The following is a 17,546-nucleotide window of genomic DNA, read 5'->3' as shown; positions in this document are numbered from 1 at the left end:
CGGCTGTCCCCGGCGCTCCGCGGCTACACCGCCGCGTTCCGGGCTGTGTGCGCCCCACGGCGGGAGCTGCGGCGGGCGGTGATCCGAACTCTCCCGTATTCCGTTCCCGGGGAGCCCTGGGCACCGAGGGGGCTGCGGGTGGGTGCTGCCGCCGCCCGGGTGCGGGGCAGGGTCTGTCCCTGCCGCCGCGCTGGGCTGGGGCGTGAGGCGGTCGGCTGGGGCCGAGGGGTTTGTCAGCCCGGCCTGCTGATCTGTGATTTCTCTCTTGCTCTCTTCTCTCCCCTGCCTCCTTTTTTTCCTTTTAAAAAATGTAATAGCACAGAGAAGTTTTGCTTCTTTTCGGCCCGCAGGTTGCTGTTGTTTGATGGTGCGTTGTTTTGTTGTTTTTTCCCCTAACTGGAAGGCTGGGACTTTAGTGTGGACCGTGATCTGTCGCGATGAGTTTCCTGCTGCCCAAACTGACCTGTAAGAGGGAAGTGGATCAGGCAATTAAAAGCGTCGCTGAGAAGGTTTTGGTTCTCCGTTTTGGAAGAGATAATGATGCTGTTTGTCTGCAGCTCGATGATATTGTAAGACCTTTTTTTTTCTTTTTTTCTTTTTTTTTTTTTTTAACGGACTGTACAAGTATATTTGGCGCATAGAAGAGAATGTTTTTGCTACGATAGGCACTCATGGAAAGTTTGGTGACTAATATAGAATGAAATTACACGATATTTATAAAAAGGTTTGAAAAGTAAGCATCTGTGTTACTACTGTAGTGGCTGAACAAAGTGCTTGAGGTAGACAAGATGTGATATTCTATACCTGCTTAAGCTGGTAACACATAAGAGAAACAAGCTTTATAAAGCTTGCCGCCCTCTTGTTCTCGTTTCTCAGTCTATTTGTCATCTGCCTTTCTCACTCTTTGCAGCTTGCAAAAACAGCTCATGACCTAAGTAAAATGGCAGTCATTTACTTGGTGGATGTGAACAACGTCCCAGTGTACACCCAGTACTTTGACATCAGTTATATTCCATCTACTGTATTTTTCTTCAATGGACAGCACATGAAGGTTGATTATGGGTAAGTCATCCCACCATTGTCTATTATGTCTGTAAGAATTATCAGTTTTTTACTATGTTATCATGTCTGGGGAAGGTAACATTTGAAAACTATAATGTTGTTACCAGCATCTGCTTTGAGAATTCTGTAGGAAGCCAGAAGGATGTAAATAGGGAAGTAATTTGGAATATGCCCTGATGCAATAAGTAGGTGAAATATATCTGACTATGCAAAAAATAGTAAGAAATTATTAAAATTTCAGACATAACACTGCACCTGTTTGACCTTTGGAGGTCACAGCATATTCCTGACTTGGCTATGCCATTACAAAGTTCATTCTTTTGGAATGACCAGATCAGAACTCTTTATCTCATTTGGGCATATTTTCACATTTTTAGGTGGTTTTTCTCTGAATACTTTAATGTTACAATTCTACCTTTATCTTATGCTTATATTTAGGTCTCCAGATCACACCAAATTTGTGGGAAGCTTCAAAACAAAGCAAGACTTTATAGATCTGATTGAAGTGATCTACCGTGGAGCAATGCGGGGAAAGCTCATTGTGAGAAGTCCTATTGATCCCAATAACATTCCTAAATACGACCTTCTCTACCAAGGAATTTAATGGGTTAATCTGAGAAAATAATTACACAAATGGACAATGTTGTAGATCATTTTTTCCTTTGAGCATTTTTTGCTTCCTCTGACACTGTGGGACAGTTTGAGCATTTATCCTGAAGGATCATATTGGTCTCCTTCTGAAGACAGATATTCTGTCACCTCATGCTTCTCTCATAAATAAAGCTATGTGTTCATGCACAGAGTTCTTTGAGTTGTGTGCTGACCAGCCCTTAGAAAACAGGCAGGCTGTGTGCATCCTCACCTGTGGCATCTCCAGTGCAACCTTCTTCAGGGAACTGAGGCACGCTGGTAGTTGCCTGTTTAGTACCATTTTCATTCAGATGTAATAACAGCAAAAGTGACATTAATAAAAAAAGCTGTGCTTGCTCTCAAGAACGTTCAATTGAATGTGCCTTTCCTATGAAGAATGTTACATTTTACCCATTGCTGCATAACAGGACAGAAGTTTCTTCTGAGAGATGATGACTGAAATCTGAAATGGAAATAAACACAAAGGCAAGTTGATGCTCTCTTCTCTCTGATACCCATTATTACTGTTCAGCAGCTTTTTTGACTGAGATTGGAATGTTCTACACTTGTAGGAGAAGGTTTTGTCATCTTTCAAAGGACCCTTTTTTGTGGCCATTGAACACTTTTGATTCCCATGGGTTTGAACTGGAAATTAAGAATAATTCTTTTGTTTATATTCACTTTAAAGATTATTGGAACTTCTGCTTGTACACATTGCAAGCCTTGAGTATGTAAATTTAAAAACTGTATTTCCTACCTCTGTCTAAAGTTAAACAGCTGAGAGGAAGGAGCAGTGTCATTCCTTTGCATCAGTTTGGTCACTGCAGGTTGCCTGACTAGTGTATCTCTATAGCAGCTCATGGCCAGAGTTGGCTTTAAAATGGAAATAATTCTCACTGGCTGAGTTGGCTTTAAAATGGAAATGATTTTACCTCCATGTGTCATGTTTGGGGCACACCAGCTCCAACTGGAGGGAAGGCAGTAGTGTGTGCTTCCCTGAAGCATTGTTCAGCTTAACAGTAAATGTTTCAAGGAGGAAGGTGGATGTTCCAGCTCTTGAAAGATTTTAAACAATATGTGGTACATAGAAGGAAACAGATTGTTTATAGATTCTTTTGCTATTCCAGATTTGGCCTTCTAATGAAGCTAAGCACTTAAGCAAATGTTTTCCTGATAGTTTAGTCTGATTATAGAGCCAAAACTACAGAATATTTATTATAGAAAATGATAGATGAGAGTTGGTATACCTTAACATCTTTAATTCAATTTTAAATTTCACAGCTAGCCAAAGGGTTGTGGCTTAAGGCTTTCAACAATGCATATCTTTCCTAATAGTTAACTTTTGTGTTTTTCTTCTCTGACAGAACTCAGTACATCCCTCCGGGTGTCCAGAGTTGCTGAGGATCCCACTGGGGGGCTTGGAGACCTTGGCATGCTGCCCAGAACACCTGGGGATTTGATTTTGACCCTTGGAGCAAGTTGCCAACTTTGTATGAGGATGTGAAAGTCAAAGAGGTTTGAACAGTGTAATAACAAAATGATCACAGGGCGAAAATGCAGATTTTAGGATTTTTGGTAGGGGGGTTATGGGGACAAGATGGAGGAATCAGGGCGTGTCTAGCCTTCCTTCTTCTTCTTGTTCTCCATTTTCTGCTGGGATGTTGGCACTTTGGGATTGGTTTAGAGTAGAAGTGCACTGTCCAACATAGGTGATAGGTATTGGGAATTAAGTGAAAATAGGAAATACGTAGTTTGTAGTATAAAAGGACAGCACCGCCTTGGGGGCGGTCAGAGTGCTCGTGGCTGCCCTGCAGAGCGGATCTCCGCTGGGCAGAAAGAAAATTTTATAGATAAGAATTAATAAACAACCTCAAGACCGAAAAGTGAAGAGTCCAGAGTCATTCTTCAGTTGTGCAGAGACATCCTACGCATCTTGGGGCAGCAATTACCAACAGCAACCCAAGATTTGGCATCCCTGGCTGGGCACGTTCCAAGGGGGCACTGATAAACCTCTTGGGAAGCAGCCAGAACAGCCTGGGAAGCAGCAGCCACTCTCAAGGCCATCCAGAGAGCTGCTGCCGAAGGGACTCGTAGCAGAACAGTCCGGAGCGGAGCCAGAAGGTGCCCTGGATCCTCTCTCCTGTGAACTGCTGGCGTTTCCAGCTGGACCTTCAGACTGACCTGACGACTCGGATTTGGTAAGAAGGTCAAAATTAAGAACATGGGGGGACATGCTCCCAGGAACAGTTAAGGATTTTGTCAGCCTTACAAGGCATGGCAGAGGCACACCCGATGGAAATTTCAAAGAAAGAACTTAGAGATCTTTTGCTATGGGTATGCTGTAATTATCTGTACCAACTGCACGGGTGATGCTGGAAGCAACCTCAGCAAGATGTGGGCAGGTTGCCAAACAGCAGGTTGCTGAAACTCCCACAGGGGCAGAGGGCGGGGAGCAGAGGCAGAAGCGGGGGGCGGCTCTTGTTCCAATTGTCCCAGGGAAACTGAAATAGCTCCCACAGAAGGGGAGCAGGAGGGAACTTCTTCACCTCCGATTCCCTCATCACCCCGAAAGCCCACGGGACCTCCAAAACGCTCAGAATCCCCAGATACTTCAGGGTTTTCGGGCTCAGACTCAGACACCCTCTCATTCCCGGGACAGCTCAGGGCTGAAGTTTCCCCAAGCGAAATCGAGGAATCGGGACTGTGCCATTATCGGGGCACGTCCTCCCGATTCGCAGGAGCCAAAGGGATACAGGAGAGGGAGAACAGCAGAGTCGGGACGGGGGGCCGAAGTGGGACCAGAGGGGGCAAAGCTCTCTAGCGGCGGGCGCGGTCCCGCGGGCGGCGGCCTCAGGCGGCGGCGGGGGCAGTGGCGAGGGCGGAAGGACCCGGTGGGAGACTCGGGAGCTGACGCGGTTTGCGCGGGGGCGGTGCCGGCGGCAGCTTCGACCGGCGCGGTGCAAAAAACGCGAGCGAGGGGCAGAAATCGCGAGGCAAATGTGGCGCAGCCACCCGGGGACAGCGTCCGGGACGAGCCCGGCGGGGCAGCTGCACAGTCCCAGCCGGCACCCGTAGGCAGGCGCGCGGTGATGACGCCGTACCCGGATTCGGGACGCGGAGATCTGCCCGAATCGCAGCGCGGGCAGGAGCCGAGCGGGAATTGCGCGCGCCGGCGGGGGTGCGGATACAGTGCAGGGGGAAGAGGAGGGGATTCAGGAACGGATCAAACCGGGGGGGAAACATCGGAGGCGGAACGGGAAGGAGAGAGTGACGTCAGTCTAGGGAGGCAGGAGGCGTGCCCGAGATCGCGCGTGCGTAGAAGCCGCGGGCGGAGCGCAGTTGGAGGCGGGTCCGCTCCCCTGTGATGGCACGGGCAGGGAAGGGGCGTGCTCGGGGCTCGGTCACATCCCGGGGCTCCGCCCCCTCTCCGGTTCCCGTCCCTGCAGTCCCAGTCCCTTCGATCCCGACCTCTCCAGTCCCAGGGAGACACACACGTGTCCAATCTCAACTGCTGGCTCAGTCAAAAATCGCACAGTCTCGGTCTCACTTAAAATCGCGAACGCTGCAGTCAGCCTAACCGGAGCCGATCGCGGCCGCGCCGCCATCGCGGTCAGCCAGGCGGGCGACAGCGCCCCCTTGTGGTGGGGCCACTACATTGCAGGACATGCCAGACCTGCCCGACCGAGCCACAGCGTCATCTGGTGGCGGGACTGCAACATTGCAACACTTTTTTCCAACTACGTAGAAAAGGAAATCTAAATCAAAGACAAGTACAACACAGCAAGTAGAGTATTCATCAGCTTCTGAATCTCATGAAGCTCAAGACATTTCTGATGAGGCACAACAACAGGATGATACAATAGGCATTGCTGCCTCAGAGGGTGTTCCAGCAGGGATGTTTTCAGCAGCAGCAGCAGCAGCCAGTTCTTCAGGCAGGAAGCCAACAATCGCTGTACTGAGGAGTGCAGCCAAATACCTTCTATGATATTTAAGCATGGCCACAGGAACGCAAGTACGAGAATTTCAGATTCCTGTTCTGGATTTAGGAGCAAGGCCGAAGACCTCAACAAAACGAGGAATGCGGATTCCAGAGACACCAATGACTTCTACAACTCCATTGAACATGCAGATACCCATGGAGCTGCAGGTTCCAGAAGAAGAGGAAGTTGAAACAACGGATTGGACAGATATTAGAAAAGAACTAGGGAAAGAAAAAAGACTTATTGCAAGGTTCAGGAGACATCACAATGGCAGTGACATACGATGCACAGGGTCAGAATCCAAGGTGGGATAGACTGGATTGTGAGGTGATTAAAGAATTAGCTAAAGCCATCAGAGACAATGGACTGAATTCACAATATTTTAAGCAGCTTCTGAAGGGAACTTTCAACATGTATGACTTTACACCTTACGACATCAGATGCCTTGTGTCAATGATTCTCACCGACACGCAGAATCTTGTGTGGAACACAAGATGGAGAAGATCTCTCACAGAGCTGAGGCTCAGATACCAAGGTGGACCAAACGCAAAGCTCACAGTGGCACAATTAGCAGGTGATCCTCCAGATGACAATCCAACACAACAAGCAGCGAGGCTTCCAAGACAAGTGCTGAGTGACATCAAGGAAGCAGCACGAAGAGCAATCCTGCAGATTGCTCCAGCAGGACACAAGATATCCCATTCACAAATGTCAGACAAGGTCCCATTGAACCTTTTTCCTCATTCACAGATCAACTCACACAAGCTGTGGATCGACAAGTGACTGATGACATGGTGAAACCACATTTCATCGAAAGTCTTGCCTATGCCAATGCCAATCTGGATTGCCAACAGGTCATCAGTGCGATGCCCAGTCAACCTTCTTTGGCAGAGTTGGTGGAGGCATGCAGCAAAGTGGGAACACCTCAGTACGTTGCATCCATTGTGAAACAGGAATTGTGAGGAGAGTTGGAAGAACAACTGGGAGGACGGTTGGGAGAAAAAATGGAAAGAGTGCTTCAATTGCAGAATGAGAAGATCGACAAGATGGACAAAGTTCTAGAAGCGTTGAAAAGAAGAGTAACTCATCGGGAGGACAATGCTAGAGGTGAGGAGCATTTGGACACATGAAGAAGAACTGCCCACAAGCACAAATGCAAGTGCCAAAGACAGAAAGGCCACTCTGTCCAAGATGCAGAAGAGGAAGACGTCTTGCGAATTAATGTTATTCTCAGACGGATGTGGATGGACAACCTCTACCGTGTCCGGGAAACACCAAAAAGAGCGTGCAACATCGTCAGCATGTGTCGACACAAGTGATGGCGATGACACAAGAGCAGGCAGGACAGTCATCGAAGAATGTCGGACAGATTCCCTCAGCAAAGTCCTCAGCAGACTCCCCAGTGACCCAGAACTCCTCCCACCTGGAGCGCAGTGCACATTGGCAGCTTCCAAGTTAACGTGCTTCTTGTATGGAAGTCACGCAGTGATACCAACAGGTGTCAACGGGACTTCATCCAAGAGACAAGATTTCTTGATAACTGGTAAAGACAGAAGCAGTACCCTTGGACTTGTCATTTATCCTTCAATCATTTCAGCAAATCGAAACGAAGAGTTGACGGTTTTAGCCAAGGCTCTTCAACCACCATTGATTGTGGCAGAAAACATCCCGGTAGCAAAAGCTATTGCTTTGCCACCACATGCCACAGAGCAGGTCATGCCGGTGTTTGACGAAGAAGGGTTTCCTTCAAAGGAACACATGGAAGTACATACCACATGGGTGAAACATATAGGCCGAGATCGACCCACTCTCACTTGTCAGTTGACCTGTGGATAAAGAACAATCGTCATCAGAGGAATGCTTGACACAGGGGCAGATGTCACAGTTATATCCTACGTCTTTTAGCCTCAAGAATGGAGTTTGATTGCGCCCTTGGGTTCCCTCACAGGCATAGGGGGAAGTTCTATGTGTCAGCAGAGTGAAAATTCCATTGTTGTCACAGGACCAGGAAACAAGACGGCGATCATTCGTCCCTTTGTTGTGCAGAAGCCCATCACAGTATGGAGACGAGATCTTTTGGCACAATGGGGCATGAAGTTGGAGGTGGATTTTTAGTGAGGTCACTGTGGCACTTGCCACATTGAAGTTAACCTGGAAGACAGATGATCCAGTTTGGGTGGATCAGTGGCCCCTTAAGCAAAAAAAGTTGAGTGCACTGAAAAACCTGGTCCAAGAACAACTGCAAAAGGGACACATCAAACCAGCAAATAGTCCATGGAACTCTCCAGGGTTCGTCATCAAGAAGAAACTATCAGGCAAATGGAGGCTGTTGCACGACCTCAGGAAGACCAACAAAGTCCTCGAAGACATGGGACCATTTCAATTGGGGCTTCCATCTGTCTCGATTCCCAGAGATTGGCTGCTTGTGGTCATTGACCTCAAGGACTGTTTCTTCAGCATTCCACTTCATCCAGATGATGCTCCAAGATTTGCCTTCTCAGTTCCAAGTATCAACAAGGAAACACCTCTGCAGCGGTACCATTGGGTGGTCCTTGTTGTTGTTCAAACAACCTCTCAATCTGATCACAGATGTCTTGCGGGTATGGTCAGATGATTGGAAGGTTCACTTTTGAAAGAGAGCAGCAATGAAGTTTTATATTCATACTTGTCAGGCATGAAAATATTGCTAGAAAACAGAGAACATAAATACTTCATCACTCACATCAGAGCACATACATTGCTTCCAGGGTTTCTAGCAGGAGGGAATGCTCAGGCAGACAGGTTGACAATGCCCATTTCACAAACCCTACTGGATATTTTTGAGCAGGCAAGATTAAGCCATGCATTTTTTCATCAGAATGCGCAGGCACTGATGGAATCCTTTCACCTTTCAAAGAGCCAGGTGAGGGAAATCATTAGTGCTTGTCCAGATTGTCAGCTTGTGCAGCCACCTGCTTCCACAGGAGCAGTCAATCCACGAGGACTGCAAAGTCTTCAACTGTGGCAAGCTGAAGTCACAAAATATCCATCATTTGGGAGGCTCAGAAATGTTCATGTTTCAGTGGACACATTTTCAGGAGCAGTCTTTGCATCAGCACATACAGGAGAAACAGCAGAACATGCCTGTTGACATTTCTTGCAAGCATTTGCATCATTAGGTGGACCTCAAGAAATAAAAACAGACAATGGCCCAACATACACAGGGAGGGTGCTTGACAAATTTCTGAAAAAGTGGGCTATCAGACACATATTTGGTATTCCATATTCCTCCACGGGTCTAGCAATCATTGAAAAAACATATCATACCCTGATATCCCTTTTGGATAGACAAAAAAGGGGGGAGCCATGAGGTTGAACAAGGCATTGTATGTGTTGAATTTTCTCAACAGCTCGTCTTCCAGAGCCCAATCCACCGATTTTAAGACACTTTTCGAACAGCTCTCAGGCAAAACTAAAGGAGAATCCTTTAGTTTTGATCAGAAACCCAGAGACAGGACAAATAGAAGGTCCCTTCAAATTAATTACATGAGGCAAGGGTTTAGCTTGTGTTTCCACAGGGCGAGGTCTGAAGTGGGTGTCGGCACGGCACGTGAAGCCATTTCGGACTCGAGAGCAAGAAGACACTTATCCCGGAAACAGAGAAGTGAGCACGCAGACGGAAGAGAACCAGACTCCAGACATTGACTCAGAAAAGACATAAAAGAGCAACGACTTGGGGGTTTCTTTTGGGGTTTGGGTGTCAAAAACATGGCAAAGCTTCTTACCAAGGGTGAAGCCATGAGCTTGGTAATGCTCGTGTGCCTCATTCTTCCACCTTTTGCTTTAAGCAATGGGGCGGATTTGCCCATTGTCCAACCCAAAGAGAACATTTGGAAAGCTTTGGCTCAGGCGGCAAATCTAGACAGCATTTGCTTGATACACTCAAGGCCAGGGAGACCATTTTCAACATGCATGGTTGGATTGCCAGTGGACGAATGGCTGGTTCCAAAACACACTCCTGTAAAAGTCTCACAGGTCATTGTGGATCCTGTGAATGAGTGGTGTTCTTGGACAAAATTCCTTCCTGCGGCTTCCTCTGAACCTCAGGAATTGGAAATTTTTGGGTCCACGACAATGGAACTTTGCATGAGATTCGAAATTTCGGATGTGACAAAAGCAAAAAATAAGACCATTGATGTCACTCCAAATCATGCCTTTCACAAAAATGCATCGGCTTGGTGCAAATACACGACAACCGAAGCATCGCTCCAAGTTCCGGCACAATTGCCACGGGGGATCTTTTTCATTTGTGGGGACAGAATTTGGCATGGCATCCCTGCAAATGTCAAAGGCGGTCCATGCAGCATTGGAAGAATTTCATTGTTGTCACCTGCTTTGAAATCATTGAAAGAGCAAAAATGTAAAGGGAAAAGATTATTGGAACAGTATAGTCCAAATTGTGATGATGAGGTACACACTTGGGACAAGGCTCAGAGAATTGCCGTTGCGATTTTCTCACCTCAGACAACGTCGGGGGTGGCCTTGACTCAATTGGACCACATGGGTTGTTGGTTGAGCAAACATGCTCAATATGTCCCTCTTGCACTGAGTGACATGTTAAAAGACATTGACAGTGTGAGATGGTCAACTCTTCAAAATAGAGCAGCAATCAATTATCTGCTGCTGGCACATGGACATGGATGTGAGGAATTTGAGGGAATGTGCTGCACGAACCTGACAAATCACTCAGAGTCAATTCATGAGAGCATCAAAAAGATAGAGGAAAGTATAAAAAAGCTTGGGGAGATCACTGGATCTTGGATTGATGATGTGGTTGGATTTTTTGATCTTTCTCCATTGTGGAAAGAGCTTCTAAAAATAGGGTTTTATATTTTAGTAGGACTTTTGGTTCTAGTGCTCATTGTGCCATGCATCTTTTGTGTGTGCAGCGGGTTATGAATTGAGTCGCCAAATGTTACAGTGTGGTTTTATTTTGCAGGTAATTGTTTGATTTGTTGTTTGGTAGTTTGTTGGGCTTTTCCCCCCTTGCTTTTGGAGTGACACAAACTTGTCTTTATTATTCAATTGAGCCAGGTGTCCCTTTATCTCTTTGCTACTTAGCTACTTTTCTGCCAAGTTTCAAACCCTTTCCTCCCACATCCAGTTGTTAACCCCTCCAGTCCCAAGCAGTTTTCCTCTCTTGTATCCTTTGCCCTTGTGTTCCATCCCCAGTTCTCTTGATTAGCTGAACATTGTATCCTCCCTTGAGACCTGCTCCCCTGTATAAGCTGTTGCTTGCCCCCAGCTCATTGCCTGGGACCCCGAGACTGGGGGAGTGTAACATCAAATAAAGTAACCCAGTGCCACCCCAGGCCTGTGCTGCTGTCGCCTCTTTGTTCTGTGTGCACCTCCTCTGGTAGCTGGGATTCTGCGGAGCCCCGAAAGGGGGACCATCAACCCCCACTGTCACCATCTAGCCGGGACATGCAACAGCCAAAGAGGTGCTTTTGGTGCAAACAGAAGGGGGAGACTTCTCAAAACCAAACATAGTTTCAAACTTAGAACTGTGATTTTCTCCACAATGAGATGAAAGTGCTTAAGTGACTGAAACGTGCAGAGGCACTTATGAAAGGAAGAGATCACTATCAAGAACAAACCAGTGTTACCTTTATTAATTGCCTGTCTTCTTCCTTGTGCTACTTCTGGTTACAACAGGCGAATTCCTCAAGGCTGTTGTGATCTTGGCTTTCAGCATGCTCTTCAAGTACTTAAAGATGGGTTGTAAGCAGCAGGAGGGTGCTAAACCATACTTTTCTGTTCCAGCAGAGAAAGTAGGACAATTTACTCTCATGAGACAGTGCACAGTTTTGTTTAGGGGTTTGCTGTTCGACACCCATTCTCGGCAGTTTTTGTGTATCCATTCCTGTATTTCTGGATCGTGTCTGCTCTGGTGCTTTATGTTGTGTGTGGAGTCAATGAATGCCACAGAGTACACTTTATTCATCACCTCACGTTTCCTCTGCACCAGCAGATCAACAAACACCAACCCACCATAGCCATGGGCAATGAAGGCCACATTTCTGGCTGCACTCTTTGCAATGAAATGATCCCATACATACATGGTGTGCTCTTCGGGGCTGCTGCTGCCCCTTTTGGGGATCGAACAGGCAGACTGTCTGACAGGAAATCTCTCCTTTTCAGTTTTCATATCAGTGAAATTGTCATTGGGGTTCAGTACAATCACTTCCCAGTGGCTCTTCAGGGCCATTTTGATGAATGGTATTTGTGTTCCATGTTTCAAGCCCTCACTGACAATTGTCCTTCGCCCCCACTGTCCAGCACAAAAAGCTCCATGGTCTTGAAGAAAGATAATTAGGCTAGAGGAACTTGTTAATGCATCCTTGCTCATGAAAAAGAAACTTCTTGGTTCATCCTCTGTAGCATCAGTAGGAATATAAACCTTCTGCAGCATGCAGACTCTTCCCAGGAGCTCATAAACATACTGGGTAATAAAATGTCCCAGAACTTCGTAGCGTTCGTGATTCTGCTCACGTCCATTCTTGTAGTAATTGAAAACAAAGGATTCATTTGTATCCAGGTGCCTCAGTTCCCCTTTTATATTGAAGTCATATTTTAGTTCCTCTTGATACTTGGAACCCTCTGTTAGTTTCCTCAAACTGAGTTCACGCTGTATTTGTAACCACTACAAATTAAGAAGACTATTATTGTCTTCTTAAGTAGTGATAGACCTCCACACAACACCTGTCTACCCACCCCTCCCTGCATTAGAATTTAGATGTAAAAGCTGTTACAAATTAAATACTTGTTGAACCAGAGTATTTCATGGTAATGTATAGCAAACCAGCTGCTTCTAAAACCTCTTAGAGATGTCAGTTGCGAAGTTCCAACAGCAGTACCTCCTCTGCCTTTATTACACCTTATTTCAGTTTGGTAGTTAAAAATTTGTAAGTAGCATGTTTATTTAAAGATCTGTTTAAGGTAGTTTGAATTAAGGGCTTTAAGAAGGAGGCACATGTACATGGTTCATTGTTCACTTGAACAACTTTTATTGTGCTGTCTCCTAGCCATTATCTTGGAACTCCACTGAATTTCAAGGCCACCTTTGAAATACAGGCCTAGGCAGCTGGACATAGTCCAAGCGTCATAACTGCATCCTGAGCTTTTAAAGAAAATAAGCTTACTAAGGACTTAAACCTTCCTGTTGCTGGTGCACCAGCATACTCTCCATGTTCTTCTACCTTCAGCTGCACTAGAACAGATAATAATGATGTGTTTGCTTTCTGCTAATCACTCTAATTAGTCATACATCCTTGCAAGAACTTGCCACATGGAAATAGAGGAATGGATGACAGAATAAAGTAGCCACTGTGATCCAGGAGCAGGAGAAAAGAAAGTCCAGGCAGCAAACTATCATGAGGTTGGACTGAGATCTCCAAATTCAGATTATCTCTAGTGACTGAAATGAATTATACCAGAAAGCAATTTTTGAGCAGCTGAAAAATTAAGTTTAGCATAACCTTCTATTTTCCTAGTAATTCTTCAATCTACTACTGACTGTCACTGGCTGTAGAACAGCAAACAGGGCATAACCTTTGGCGTGGTCAGAATCCTACCTTTACAGGAGTTAGTCCTAATACAGTAATTTTTTTTTTCCTGTAAATGGTCTGGATCAAGTTACATTTGGCAAGTTAGACTGTATACCTTTAAGTTTTTATTGCTGAACTAAAAGAAGTTTCAGAACACAGTAAATTACATTCTATGTTAAAAGTCACTGTACCTTTTGATAAAGCCAATTACTAGGACAAAAAGTGATCTGAATATTTTCATGTAAGCAACTTGATTTGGAACCCAAGTCTTTCAAGGAATGCAAGTTTCCTTGAGGTAAGGTGCTTAGCAAAATTATTTCTTACATTCCTAAATGAAAAACAAAAACTAAAAAAACTCAAACAAAACAAAACAAAAACATTTTTGCTTTTCAACACATAAAATACCATATGTATTTTCTTTTTGAGTAATCTCTACTGGGCCAGTGTTATTAAGTCCTCTCTGCATGGTCATTTCTGTCTTCTAAATAATAGAGAGCAGGCTAGAAAATTATGCCTTCTCCTTTTCTATCTCATATAATCAGTACACATAGAAAAAGGGGAAAAAGTCATATGCTATGATATATAATCCATTTATTACTGTCTTGCCAGTTTCTTGGAATGGAAACAGTGCAAAGAAAATTCAAGGGCACCCATTCATCTATGATTTTTTCATTCTGCAGGAAGGCACAAAAGACACAAAGGAGATGGGAAACAGTCTGCTATACTACTGAAATATGGGCAATTAATGCAAAAGAGATAATACTTAGTGGGAAAGAAGCTACCCATATTCCAGTTGTTGTTCCCATGAGACAAAGTGGGAGAAAAATGGGCATATTTTAAGGAAAAATGCATTTGAAGAAAGGCAGAAAGCTTTCTGTAAGAATTAGGAATAGGTAGGTGCAGCTTCCTTGGAGTGGCATGCTGGGGACCACGTCTCAGTCCCTTTCCCTCCTCACCCCTAAAAGATTGGAGAGACTAATTTCCCAGCATACTCTGAACGGGAGGTTACTATTCTTTTACTGCAGCTACTAACAGCAACATTGTTTTTTCAGTTCCAAAACAAGGAAGTGTGATTCCAAATTAAACCCTGAACATCTACTTTACAAAGCATTGTGAAGGGTTGTTGAAGATTTCAGGAGGCAGAAACAAACACAGTTTTACATAAAGTGCGCATTTGACTTTCCTTCCTAAAATTGCCTTCAGGATGGAAAATGAAAAGTTTTGAGGCAATTAATGGTAGGTTATAATTTTGGGGTTTACTTAAATAGTAGCTTAGAATTATATACTTATTAGTCCAGAGAACTGATTTTATTGTAGGAACACAATTAATTATAGAATTAAAAAGTAACAATTGAAGGTTAAAGATACAGCTGCATAACACATGCACTTCTTTGTTGTAAGTCTGCATTCTAAATCAGCATTGATAGCTGTTTGTACTTCATTGTCTGTATATAAATGCAATATTCAAGGTTGTAAATGCTAGCAGCCTTTGCAATTGCTACTTTAGTTTTAAAAATTTGCTTTTGGGGAAAAATAATCCCTCTTTCCCTTCCTCCCACTTTTCTATTCAGATTCTAATGTGCTCCAGATGTAAATTCAGCTGGTGCTTGTTGCAGCATTTGGCATATTGTAAACACCAATGCAGTATAAGTACTACATAAGATCCATAAAGATGACTTTGTTTTCCATTTAAAACCACTTCATTCTAGTTAAGCCCAATATTACCGTATGCTCTTCTGTAAAATCTGTCATCATCATAGATGGAAATCTTTTTCACTCTGGGAGTGTAGACAAGTCCTCTGCATGAAAAAAAATAAACCCAATCATGGTTTCAGTTTTCATTACTTCAAGTACTGGGGTGTATATCCACAAGATCTGTCACTAGCTGATGGTTTGGGGCGACCTAAAGCGCTCCAGTAGCTCCAAGTTACAAACTAGCCTCTCATGTTTGTAATTCACATCTGAGAGTTAGCTACAGCTAAACCTCGAGTATGAAAGGAAATATTCGTCCATACTAGCTTTAATTCCCACGACCAAGAAGAAAAAGCAGAAAGCGCCACAGAAAACTTACAATTCTGAAGCTACCCTGAAAAAAAAAAAAAAACACAGCAAAAAAAACCCCAGCCAACAAATCTTCCTCTCCCCTTGGCTGCAGGAGGATTTCTAAGGACAGCAGCTGCAAACTACGGCCAGCCGAGGTTATAAGGGCTCTCCCCGGCTGTGCACCCCCCCCCCCCCCCGGGCAGGGCGTTAATTTGATTAATTTGGCGGGGTCTGGTGTCAGCTGAGGGAAATGTCATTAGCACGGTACTACTTAAACCTGGGCCGGCCCGGGTTCATTATTGCTCCTTTACAAGTAATGCTGTTTATCGGCTTTTTAGTGGCTCTCGGCGGGTCAGTACCGAGCTCATCCCGAGCAGGTTAAAGCTCGGCGGGCCTGAGGGGCTGCGGCCGCGCGGCGGCTCCGGCACGGCCCAGACACGGCCCAGCGGGGCGGTGCCCGGCCCGGAAGTAGCTGGGGAAGCTGCGCAGGCGGCGGTGGCGGGGCAGGCCCGGGCAAACAGCTCCGGCAAACAGCTCCGGCGGTGGCGGTGAGTGCCGGTGCTGACACCGGGGCCGTTCGGTCCTGCTCGTTGCCGGTCCTTCGGCGGGGGAGGGCGGAGGAGGGCAGGGCTGCAGCCGGCCGGCAGCGTTTTGGGGGGGGCCGCGGCGTCTGCCGCGAACGAGCGGAGCCGGCAGCGCGGTTGAGCGGAGGGACGGAGGGAGGGAGGGAGTGCTGGTGGCGGCGTTGCTGCGCCTCTGGGAGAAGGCTGAGGAGATAGTGTGAAAGGGTGGAATTGCTGGCTCAGGCCGTCGGGATTTGCGGGTTTGTCAGAGGGAAGCTGTTCCCTTCCCAGCGGGGGGAGCCGGGGCGCGGAGCTCGGGGCCCGGTGCCGGGCCGGGCTCGGTCACTGCCGCTCCTGGGGGCGCCGCTCCCCCGAGCTGTCAGGCGGCCCCTGTTCCTCCGCGGTTCCTCCTCGAAGGCGTCGGAACAGGCACTACTTTGGCTTTTCTTTATCGGTCCCTTCCCCACCCTGGGGGACTATGGCTCTAACTGAAAAAAACCTCCGAGATAAGTAAAAGTCCCCGAACTTGGCTTCTCGAGAGCTGCAAACTAGCTGTAATCTTTCAAAGTCTTATGCCAGTGTCATATAGAATATGTATAAAGAGAATACCTATAAATACTGGAATCTCTGAGGCTGTGTTCTTCTAGTGATGAAGTTTGTAGGTTTAACAGGAGTCTTTGTCTATTACTTATTCTGGGAGCCCTTGCAGTGGTACAGGTGTCCTCTTTTACTCCTTTTCACTCTATAGTCTAAGTGTGAGCTTCTTATTAGTTGTGTGCCTGTAGCAAGGAGTTAATCAGTCAATGTCATAACTGAGGATAGATTCTAGGACGATTTCATTAAAAATTTAGTCTACACTGACAATCCAGAGCCTTGCCCAGGTGTGTGGCTGTCAATTACCTTTTACTAAGGCCTGTAGTGACAAGGCACAGGGCAAGACAGAACGATCATAAATTGAAAGAGGGTAGGTGTAGATTGGACACAAGGAAGAAATATTTTTTACAAAGCAAATGGTGAGCCTGGAACAGGTTGCCCAGAGAAGCAGTGGATGCCCCATCCCTGGGAGTCTTCAAGGTCAGGTTGAATAAGCTTTGAGCAACTTGATCCGTGTTATGAATGTGGGTTTTTTTGTTCTAGATTGCTGAAAAATTATTTTCTTGCTCTTTCTTAGTGCCTACTACTGTGGTTCTACTTGCCTCTTAATCAATAAACCAGAAATTGTTAAGTTTCTTTTTTTTTTCTTTGTATTTTTTTCCAGTAGAGAAAACCATGTCAGGAAGAACATCATCTTCAAGTCATGTCAATGTAAGTGTTCCTGAAATTTTCAGCATTTTATTTTGAGGCTATGGATATCCTAGGATGTTCTGATGTGTTTGCACAACCAAATTGATTCTTCATTTTGTTGGAACATGCTTTCTTGGGAAACTGTTTATTGTGGTAGCAGTCAATGCTAATGTCTACTGTTGTACATTTATTAATACATTATAGGCTTAGCATTTCATTACACATAAACAGGATGTTTTCTAAGTTATTTTAAGACCTAGGTTACCACCTAAAATTTTAGAGTAATTTGAAGTAAGGAGAACAGCTGCAAAACTGTGTAAAAGTTGGTTATCTGCAGAGATGCACGCAGAGGCTTCTTATGCTGGTGTGTATTTTTTTCCTAAAATATCCCTGTTAGA

General features: G+C 45.5%; 3 protein-coding genes across 8 annotated transcripts in view; 2 read left to right on the top strand and 1 right to left on the bottom strand.

Moving 5' to 3' along the window:
* The first annotated feature begins 43 nt into the window (after positions 1-43).
* Positions 44-4,330, top strand: TXNL4B (thioredoxin like 4B). Its single transcript, XM_054270445.1, has 4 exons — positions 44-138; positions 404-569; positions 911-1,062; positions 1,501-4,330. Exons 2-4 carry the CDS (start codon positions 438-440, stop codon positions 1,664-1,666), a joined length of 450 nt encoding a protein of 149 aa, XP_054126420.1. The 5' UTR covers positions 44-138; positions 404-437; the 3' UTR covers positions 1,667-4,330.
* A 6,992-nt stretch (positions 4,331-11,322) lies between these two features.
* LOC128933483 (putative protein FAM172B) lies at positions 11,323-15,037 on the bottom strand. Its single transcript, XM_054270474.1, has 2 exons — positions 14,984-15,037; positions 11,323-12,354 (listed from the first exon to the last, which is right to left on the bottom strand). The coding sequence occupies exons 1-2, from the start codon at positions 15,014-15,016 to the stop codon at positions 11,323-11,325; spliced, it is 1,065 nt and encodes a 354-aa protein (XP_054126449.1). The 5' UTR covers positions 15,017-15,037.
* Positions 15,038-15,774: 737 nt separating this feature from the next.
* SENP7 (SUMO specific peptidase 7) overlaps positions 15,775-17,546 on the top strand; it is a 43,235-nt gene continuing 41,463 nt past the window's right edge. For 5 of the 6 annotated variants that reach the window (XM_054270300.1, XM_054270301.1, XM_054270298.1 and 2 more), the window contains exons 1-2: positions 15,775-15,849; positions 17,123-17,169. In XM_054270300.1, coding sequence (XP_054126275.1) covers positions 17,134-17,169 — 36 coding nt within the window. In that variant the 5' untranslated portion in view covers positions 15,775-15,849; positions 17,123-17,133. The remainder of the gene's footprint in view (positions 15,850-17,122; positions 17,170-17,546) is intronic. The other variant, XM_054270297.1, reaches the window with a different exon arrangement.

Source organism: Melozone crissalis, unplaced genomic scaffold (genome assembly GCF_028551555.1).
Source record: "Melozone crissalis strain CALT ecotype California unplaced genomic scaffold, PUWL_Pcris_2 ptg000009l_1, whole genome shotgun sequence".
Lineage (NCBI taxonomy): Eukaryota > Metazoa > Chordata > Aves > Passeriformes > Passerellidae > Melozone > Melozone crissalis.
Note: the sequence above shows the minus strand (reverse complement) of the source record. Positions and strands in the feature narration are given on the sequence as shown.

Coding starts and splice junctions, on each gene's coding strand:
- TXNL4B (XM_054270445.1), top strand. CDS start 438: ATGAGTTTCCTGCTGCCCAAACTGACCTGTAAGAGGGAAGTGGATCAG. Junction 570..910: donor GTCTGCAGCTCGATGATATT/GTAAGACCTTTT, acceptor CACTCTTTGCAG/CTTGCAAAAACAGCTCATGA. Junction 1,063..1,500: donor CACATGAAGGTTGATTATGG/GTAAGTCATCCC, acceptor GCTTATATTTAG/GTCTCCAGATCACACCAAAT.
- LOC128933483 (XM_054270474.1), bottom strand. CDS start 15,016: ATGATGATGACAGATTTTACAGAAGAGCATACG. Junction 12,355..14,983: donor ATTTTACAGAAGAGCATACG/GTAATATTGGGC, acceptor CTTAATTTGTAG/TGGTTACAAATACAGCGTGA.